We start from the raw sequence: 9,486 nt of genomic DNA on the forward strand, positions 1-9,486 counted from the left end.
TGATCCAGGCAGCTTTAGATACCAAGAATATTGTTTCTTACGGTTAACGACAAACACTACTACTATGAAAGTAGAAATCGGGATGTGTCCCAAATAACAAACACAGAAGGCCACAGACAGTGTGCATCTTCTTAGAGAGGCACCGTTACAAATACATGTTAAGATTAAAACGTTTGATTAAAATCTTTCACAAAAAGAACTTTTTCTGCTTCATTATTCTCCTATATGAATGGAATTCATTATGCAAACACGGAGAGAGAGAAAGAGAGAGAGGCAAGCATGATGAGGAAGTTTGTAATCAATCTTAATGGCTCTTTACTGCTCCAAGGTTCATTATGAATATCAGGCAAACACAATGAGCTATCTTTCACCCTCATATCGATTGCTATGCAAATTTACATACATTTCAAGCAGCCTGGCCTCTGCAGAGAGCAGAACCGGGTTGTATAATAAAACAGTTTGTTAACAACAAAATATAACGGCACTTGTGAGAACACTTTCTGCTCATTATTACGCCGTACTCGTGATTTCGGAACAGCAGGCGAGCGCGTTCAGACACGTGTACACGCGCGCCTTTCTGTTTAGCATCGCCTCAGTGTGGAGAGGTGCCATCACGCTGTTGAATGTGTGTTAGTCGGTGACTATCCCTGTCATGTATGGCTGTGAGTACACACACCGTGTGTGCAGTGTGCTGTGAAAATTCGAGAAGGCAGCACTGCAACACAGAGGAAAAACAAATTCGTACCTACGGGCCTTTTCAGCACTCTCTCAATACCCCCAGCGCCCTGATCCGTCTCACTTTAACTCAAGCATAGAGATGGGCCCGAGTGGATGACGTATTTTCACTCTAATACAGTCTGTAGTTATTTTGGCCTGTTGTGACAGATAGTGGTATTTGCTGACAGACAGAGGCTTGATTGCAGAGCTGACTACTCGTGTGATAGTGCGCCTGTGATTAATGCCTTTATGAAATTCAATCATTTGTCAATAATGAATTTACTCTTTCATTGTTCACGGGTCATGAGGGCAGCAGACGGGCCCAAGCGAGGCAGTATATGTCCTTACATTCTCTTTTTTTTTTTTTTTTTGAAACATTGAGAACTTGTTGCTGGAAACTTGTTGCATTATGTCTGGTTTAGACAGTATCCATCACATTCCTTTACAAATGTGTAGAGATAATAAAGTTTTTGAAAGGGTTTAGTAAGTGAGCATGTCCTGAAAAGAATAGTTTGGCCAAAAATGAACAGTCTGTCATCATTTACTTGTTCCAGACCTGTTTGGGTTTTTACACTTAAAGGGATAGTTCACCCAAAAATGAAAATTCTGTCATTAATTACTCATCCTCATGTTGTTCCAAACCCGTAAGACCTTCATTCATCTTCGGAACACAAATTAAGATATTTTTGATGAAATCCGAGAGCTCTCTGACCCTCCATAGACAGCAAGGGTACTACCAAGATCAAGGCTCAGAAACAAAGCAAGGAAATCTGTAAAATAATTCATGTGACATCAGGGGTTCAACCATAATTTTACGAAGCTATGAGAATACTTTTTGTGAGCAAAGAAAACAAAAATAACAACTTTATTCAACAATTCTTCTCCTCCTCATCCAGTCTCCTGAGACGCACCGCCATTGTGGACAGAGTATCAGGTGGTATGTGCAGTATGTGCGCTTGCTTCCGCTTCATGTAAACAACGCATAAATTGAATAAAGTTGTTATTTTTGTTTTATTTGCAAACAAAAAGTGTTCTCGTAGCTTCATAAAATTACGGTTGAACCCCTGATGTCACATGGACTATTTTACCAATGTCCCTGTTACGTTTCTGGACCTTGATCGTGGTAGTACCCTTGCTGTCTATGAGAGGGTCAGAGAGCTCTCAGTTTTCATCAAAAATACCTTAATTTGTGTTCCGAAGATGAACGAAGGTCTTACGGGTTTGGAATGACTTAATAACTAATAACTTAAATAAATTTTGGGTGAACTATCCCTTTAAGTGTAAAACTCAAACAGGTCTGGAACAAGTAAATGATGACAGACTGTGCATTTTTGGCCAAACTATCCCTTTCAGAACGTGCTCACTAACTAAACCCTTTTAAAATCTTAAAACATATTTTGAAAAATGTCACTGGTGATTTTTTAATTACTTTAATTGACTTTAAGAGTATCAAAATATAATCTTTTTTGTTCCACAATTGAAAAGAGTCATACATCTAGTACGATAAATTGATTCAAAACTGTTTAAGAATATAAAAAGCCTCGCCATATCACTGACCGATCGCTTCTTGTTGTTTATCAGGTCTAAGTATCCGCGGGGCTCAGGAGGAGGACCCGCCGGATCCACAGCTGATGCGTCTTGACAACATGCTTCTGGCAGAGGGCGTGTCGGGACCGGAGAAGGGCGGAGGATCGGCGGCGGCGGCAGCGGCAGCAGCAGCAGCCGGCAGTCCCGCTGACAACGCATAAATTGAATAAAGTTGTTATTTTTGTTTTATTTGCAAACAAAAAGTGTTCTCGTAGCTTCATAAAATTACGGTTGAACCCCTGATGTCACATGGACTATTTTACCAATGTCCCTGTTACGTTTCTGGACCTTGATCGTGGTAGTACCCTTGCTGTCTATGAGAGGGTCAGAGAGCTCTCAGTTTTCATCAAAAATACCTTAATTTGTGTTCCGAAGATGAACGAAGGTCTTACGGGTTTGGAATGACTTAATAACTAATAACTTAAATAAATTTTGGGTGAACTATCCCTTTAAGTGTAAAACTCAAACAGGTCTGGAACAAGTAAATGATGACAGACTGTGCATTTTTGGCCAAACTATCCCTTTCAGAACGTGCTCACTAACTAAACCCTTTTAAAATCTTAAAACATATTTTGAAAAATGTCACTGGTGATTTTTTAATTACTTTAATTGACTTTAAGAGTATCAAAATATAATCTTTTTTGTTCCACAGTTGAAAAGAGTCATACATCTAGTACGATAAATTGATTCAAAACTGTTTAAGAATATAAAAAGCCTCGCCATATCACTGACCGATCGCTTCTTGTTGTTTATCAGGTCTAAGTATCCGCGGGGCTCAGGAGGAGGACCCGCCGGATCCACAGCTGATGCGTCTTGACAACATGCTTCTGGCAGAGGGCGTGTCGGGACCGGAGAAGGGCGGAGGATCGGCGGCGGCGGCAGCGGCAGCAGCAGCAGCCGGCAGTCCCGCTGACAACTCCATCGAGCACTCTGACTACAGGGCCAAACTCTCCCAGATCAGACAGATCTACCATACCGAGCTGGAGAAATATGAGCAGGTGAACGACAGTATGCACTACAGTACAGCAAGACTTTCCCAGCTTGCAGCAAATGTTGTTGTACTGAAATTCATCTTCAGTATGTTTTCTTCTCAATTTAGCTCAAACAAGTCCTATTCAAACTTCAGGGGGGAAAAATGTTATAAAATGTAATGAAAATAATATATATATATTTTTGTAAATGTGTGTGTGTGTGTGTGTGTGTGTATATATATATATAGAGAGAGAGAGAGATATTGAACGTCCCATTTTGGTGTCAGCATTAAATTAAATTTACAACATTTACAAATTATTATATACATAAAAAGCATACCAAATGCATGTAAAGTGTCTACTTTAATGTTTCAGTTGTGGAAATAAAATTTTAAAATATGGATGAAATATTGTTCCATCATCAATCAGTGTAACAGAGATATTTATGTAAAAATGGTTTGAAGAACATTGGCAAAAATTCATAAAGATTTAAAATTACAATTGATCAGTTTTGGGGGACTGCACTGTGATCCTCAAATAGAGTCTTTTAATATGTCATCTAATGATTCTTGTTCTAAATATTCCAGTCACGATTTTTTGGTGTACAAACTATTGTTTGACTGAATGACATTTTATTGTGTGCCATCTGTGAATCATAGGAAAAATGTATGACAGTAATTTTTCACTCTGAAAAAAGTAAAATTAATCAAGATACATTCTAATGTACAGAAAAAAATAATACTGTATTAAACTTCTATTGTTTTTCAAAATCTGATGACCATCTTATAACCGATGGCGTCACTGCAGTTTTGTAAATTGTGACCTTTTCTTTCTTGCGTCTGTTGAACCATATATTCGCCTTTGCATTCGTGTTTGTATTGATTCTGACAAAAACACTTTAATGGCAAAAGCAAATTATGTAGCACTTCATTTATGTACTGTAGAACCAAATCCTTTCCCAGCCTGGTAAGCACTGAAATTGCATATCTAGTTAAGCCCAACCAGATTGTATGGTACAGAGCCAAGAATACTGCAAAATAACTTTGTATCTGCATTCACACATTTGCATTGATCCTATGAGTGTGAATAATCCCAGCTTGCTGTTCTGTTCTGTCTGAATAGATGTTTTTCACTGAAGCTTCATGACAGGTTTAAAGGGAGACCTGGAGGCCTTCAACTGAACTGAAGGTGTCAGAGGTCTAAACCTGAGCAAGCATTTAGCATTTTACAGTCCTGTCTATCATGATTACGATTGAGAGCGGATGTGATTTATGGTGGTATTCAGGCATTAGGACATCTTCAACTTACCTGACCTCTGAACAGCGGTAGTCTAGACATCCTCTTATAAATATTGAGCAGACGCTTTTAGTTACAGTGTGGAGAGCAGCCTCTAAATTGCATAGTGCATTTGAGAGTGTCGCTATGCAGGACTGGCTGCTTCATTGAGGTCATGTATTGATTTTTTAATGGAGCTGACATTAATTTTTGATTCAGCGCTTTAGTTATTTTTCTCATAATCAAGGACGAGTTGAATGAGGGCAATTTTTTTCATATGTGCTATAGTTAAAGTGCTTGGTGTTTTGAGGAGATGCCTTGAAAAATCTAAGTAATAGCTGCATGTCTATTTGCCCTGTGTCAATGACGTGATGATCATTTTTTGCCCGGAACTGCAACCAACATGAATGCAAGTACATCTCTAAGACCTTGTGTATTAAACTAGATTGTACACATTTTTTCCTCTTGTTTGTCATTGACCCCCTAATGTTCATTCTGTACTTGCACCATAAACAATAAAGAATGGTCAGGAGAACACTTTTATTTCTAAATAACAATCCTTTTAATATGATTTGGAAGTTGTTTAGCTGATGGCTTAGCCAGCCAATGGCCTAAATTAGACTGATTAACTTGCAAGCGTTTAAAAGGGGAGTGTGTGGAAAAGGTGGCTCAATCCGTTCACCCAGAGTAAATGCATCTTTCTTAAGGTTGTTCCCCCTTTTAATTATCTAAATGTAAATACTTAACGAATTTTACTCCGAGTAATGAGCTAAAGTGCGCACTACCTAAATTAGTTATTCTAATTAATCATGTATGAACCACTTCTTTAACGAAAAGCTGTTTAAATTCTACTGGCGCTGGGCAGGTGCCAAACTGCAAATCGGCATTTGCATTCATAGATGACTTCACCTATTAAGCCGTTCAAGTCCTCCACAGCACTACAAACAGTATGGATGGTGTTTTTCCCATGCTTTCAAGAGCGGCAGCTTTGAACTTGCTTCAAAAATTGCTGATTGCTGCTCCAGAGAGCTTCAAATGAATGCAGTTGAACTCATGTGCTTCTTCTGCGGAATAACATCAAAGAGCATTTCTGTCACTGTGCTGAGAGTATATAACGATTTTAAAAAGAGGGTCAATCTCTAGGATGTTTTTGGAGTTTTAAGTGAGGATGTGATGCCGGAATTGTATATTCAGAAATTATTTATTAGTGTAGCTGTTGAGTCTCAGCAACAGGTTCTAAAGACTTTAGAGTAATTTAGTTTTGCATAATGCATTTTACACCTACATCCTCACTCAGAATAAAAGCTGTGTCCTCAGCTCAAAATTGTCTTTCTCCACAGGCATGTAACGAGTTCACTACCCACGTCATGAATTTGTTGAGGGAGCAGTCTCGCACACGGCCCATCTCGCCTAAAGAGATCGAGCGCATGGTCAGCATCATCCATCGCAAATTCAGCTCCATCCAAATGCAGCTTAAACAGAGCACCTGTGAGGCCGTCATGATCTTGAGGTCCCGCTTCCTCGATGCCAGGTTAGTATCAGTGTGTGATCTGTCCACATAAATTATTAGGGCTGGGACGATACGCTAATCTGCCGATTCAATACTATATCCCGATACTTGTATGCCGATTCAATATATATTGCGATAACTGAGTATTGCAATTGTATGAGTATTGCGATTGTATAAGTATTGCAATTCGATATTACAATTTGTTATAATTTTAATTTGCTTATTAAAGACTAGACAATGGAAAATACTTGACCATACCCTTAAAGAGACTGTATATGAGTCATATTAAAAACAATGCATCACATCTTTCTGAACTTTTATTTCAGGAGCATACACATACACAGTGTATACTTTAAAGTACCTTGAACCATGAAACTTTCAAGTAGCCTACCAAAACCCTGAACTTGCACATAAATATAATAGTCAAATGTTCAACAAAATGAGTAGAAAAAAAATATTTCTGAAATAAAATAAAGTGCTGTTACTTTGCATGCCGTTTTAGTCATGTTTAGTCATGTTTTCCCAGCAGTGTGTAAAATCCAAAGTGTATTACTTGGGATTCAAAACGTGAAGGTGCAGAAAGAATTCTCAAAGAGGTTTGATCCTCTCCCTCCGCCATGGTTTTGCTTTCTCGCGCCGGCTTGAAACATATACGACGTCATCTAATACAGCAGCACTGAGCACTCAGACCGATTGTTGTATGACAAAGCACCGCAAGAGCTAGAGAGAGCAGATGGCTCCAAATGCTTACGAATGGCTTTCGCGGTACTTTGATGTCATACGCCGATCGGTCTGCGCGCTGCTGTTTCAAGTTGAACACACCTATACATTTCGCCCTCTGTTGGAATAAAAGTGGTAACTTCTCCCCACCCCCTCTAAGGAAAAGTAAAATAATTAAATATAAATGGATTCTGAGATAAACCAATCGATTTTTAAATCGTTTTAAAAAAGAATTGCGATAGTTAGGTGAATCGATTTTTTCTCCCACCCCTATAAATTATAGTATGTGTATTTACATATGAGTTGTATCAGTTGTATTTGAAAGAATTAATCTTCTGCTAATTAATCTATGCAAGAAAGTAATGATTAGAGAATAAGATTTCAAGTCAACCATCAAATATAATGGCCCCAGAAGGTGTGGTCACATTTATGAATCAAGTCATATCAATAGAAATCCGCTCAATCCGATATTTCATGTATGGGCGTTAAAGTTGGTCACATAGTTTTGCATTGTTTTCCATGAACATATTGTTCAAAACGAGGACAAAAGATTAATTATTCCACTAAAAGTTTGTTTTACAGTAATGAAGTTATGCCACTTGAATGCCACTTGGTTTGATATTTTATCTATACAGTGGAATTCAGACGTTTTTTAAGTGTGACTTAAGGTTGTTCAAATACTTAGTTACTTGAAGTAGGAACCATTTTTAGTTCCATTTTGAGTTTATTTGACCTTTAACCTATCCAGTCAGGGTTTAGGCACAGCCACTGATGGTATGGCACCTGTCATCAACCAACCACAATAAAGCATTCATTATTATTCAGCCATTAGCGATTAAGGTGGTCTTGCCAAGACTAGGATTTTAGAGCCTAAAGGCCAACCACTGAACGCAGTCATACTAAGCACCTGAAAGCAGTTAAGAGTTTTATAGAGTGGAAATGAAGTCATTTGCGTTTTGCGGGTAGGAGGTCATCAGCAGGTGGTCCAGATTACTCTAATCACAAACAGTTGGTAGAGGAGATCTGGAGAGTCGTAGAGGGGAGAGAAATGATGCAGTGAACATGAGAAAAGAGCGGATGAGGTCTCGAGGAGAACGCTCAAGTGAAGCGGAAGCACAATCGTTTGGCCGGCCACTCGTGTGAAAGGCATTAAACAAGGCGAGAGAAAGAAGCCAGCGCTTAACCGTGGCGGGGTGGGCCGCAGTGAGTGGCGGTAAGTGCAACTCCATCAGGCCCTGCCCCAGTACTTGAGGAACAGTGTTCAGCTGGCCATGGCCTGATTTCCCTAATGTCCCAAGATACAGCTCTGACTGGGAATGCTTGAGCACCTCTAAACGCCCCCCATCAGAGTGAACGAAAGCGCGATAGAGGGAGAAAGAGAGAGGCTTGCCGCTCTAAACACTGAACATTTCACGCTTCGCTTAGAGCTCAACCGATAATATAACATTGTTCATTTGTTCGCCTACATATGAATTCTGATAATAGCCTTCCCGACTTCATTTCCTGCCAGCAGCTTCATTATGAGTTTGGCCATCACACATGGTTTTATTTGAGTTTCTCTAATTGCCTTCCTCCTCTTTTTTTTCCTCCCGCTTGTCCGACGGCAGACGGAAACGGCGGAACTTCAGCAAGCAGGCAACCGAGATCCTGAATGAGTATTTTTACTCACATCTTAGTAACCCTTACCCCAGCGAAGAGGCCAAAGAGGAGCTGGCTAAGAAGTGCAGCATAACAGTATCCCAGGTGAGGCCACATCTCCCATCCATGTAGCACATGCCCCGTTTGTTGGATAGTCTGGAAAGAATGACTAACAACAGGTCAAAGTCTGAAGACTTAAAGTTCCCGTGCTCAGGGTTTACTTAGGTAAATCCAATGCCATCCCTGCTCTGTCCCATTTAAACTGATCTTAGCTGATTTAAGCTAGTCTTCAGCTGGTCAAACTCTGGGATCTTCAACCCTGCTCTTGGAGGCAAACTGTTCTTCAGAGTTTAGTTCCAACCTGCTCCAACACATCTACCTCCCTGTTGAAAAAAAAGAGCATATGCTTGTTAGGCATGTTTTGAAGAATGGCTGCTGATTTGAGCTGGTTTAAGCTGGTCCTTAGCTGGTCATGTGCTGGTCCTAAGCAACTAGTTCCTGCTCAAGACCAGCTTTGGGCCAGCACTTGACCAGCTTAAACCAGCTCAAACCAGCAGCCATGCTTCAAAACATACCTAACAAGCATATGCTGTTTTTTTCAACAGGGCTCAAAGTGATCCTGAAGACCTTGATTAGGTGGTTCAGGTCTGCTTCATTAAAGGGGTCATATGATGTTGCTAAAAAGAACATTATTTTGTGTATTTGGTGTAAAGAAATGTGTTTATGTGGTTTAAGGTTCAAAAGCCACATTATTTTCCACATACTGTACATTATTGTTTCTCCTCTATGCCCCGCCTTTCTGAAACGCGTCGATTTTTACAAAGCTCATCGGTCTGAAAAGCGAGGTGTGCTCTGATTGGCCAGCTGTCCAGTGCGTTGTGATTGGCCGAATACCTCAAGCGTGTGACGGAAATGTTACGGGCCTTAACATATTGTGATGTCTTGCCCTTGTCCCGGCCGGAGCGACGAGACAAAAACATTAAAACCCATTATAAACGAGGCATTTGTTGCATCCAGTGGGAACATAATTACTGATTATAATGACTTATACTGTCTTTTTACGTGTTG

General features: G+C 39.9%; 1 protein-coding gene across 1 annotated transcript in view; it reads left to right on the plus strand.

Annotated features, from left to right (window-relative positions):
• The first annotated feature begins 279 nt into the window (after positions 1-279).
• The window catches only part of pbx3b (pre-B-cell leukemia homeobox 3b), a 22,858-nt gene continuing 13,651 nt past the window's right edge, over positions 280-9,486 (plus strand). Inside the window, exons 1-5 of the mRNA XM_016531784.1 lie at positions 280-328; positions 2,299-2,445; positions 3,061-3,302; positions 5,891-6,081; positions 8,388-8,523. Of these exons, the coding sequence (XP_016387270.1) occupies positions 280-328; positions 2,299-2,445; positions 3,061-3,302; positions 5,891-6,081; positions 8,388-8,523 (765 nt within the window). The remainder of the gene's footprint in view (positions 329-2,298; positions 2,446-3,060; positions 3,303-5,890; positions 6,082-8,387; positions 8,524-9,486) is intronic.

Source organism: Sinocyclocheilus rhinocerous, unplaced genomic scaffold (assembly GCF_001515625.1).
Source record: "Sinocyclocheilus rhinocerous isolate Xijiao unplaced genomic scaffold, SAMN03320098_v1.1 scaffold2199, whole genome shotgun sequence".
Taxonomy (NCBI): domain Eukaryota; kingdom Metazoa; phylum Chordata; class Actinopteri; order Cypriniformes; family Cyprinidae; genus Sinocyclocheilus; species Sinocyclocheilus rhinocerous.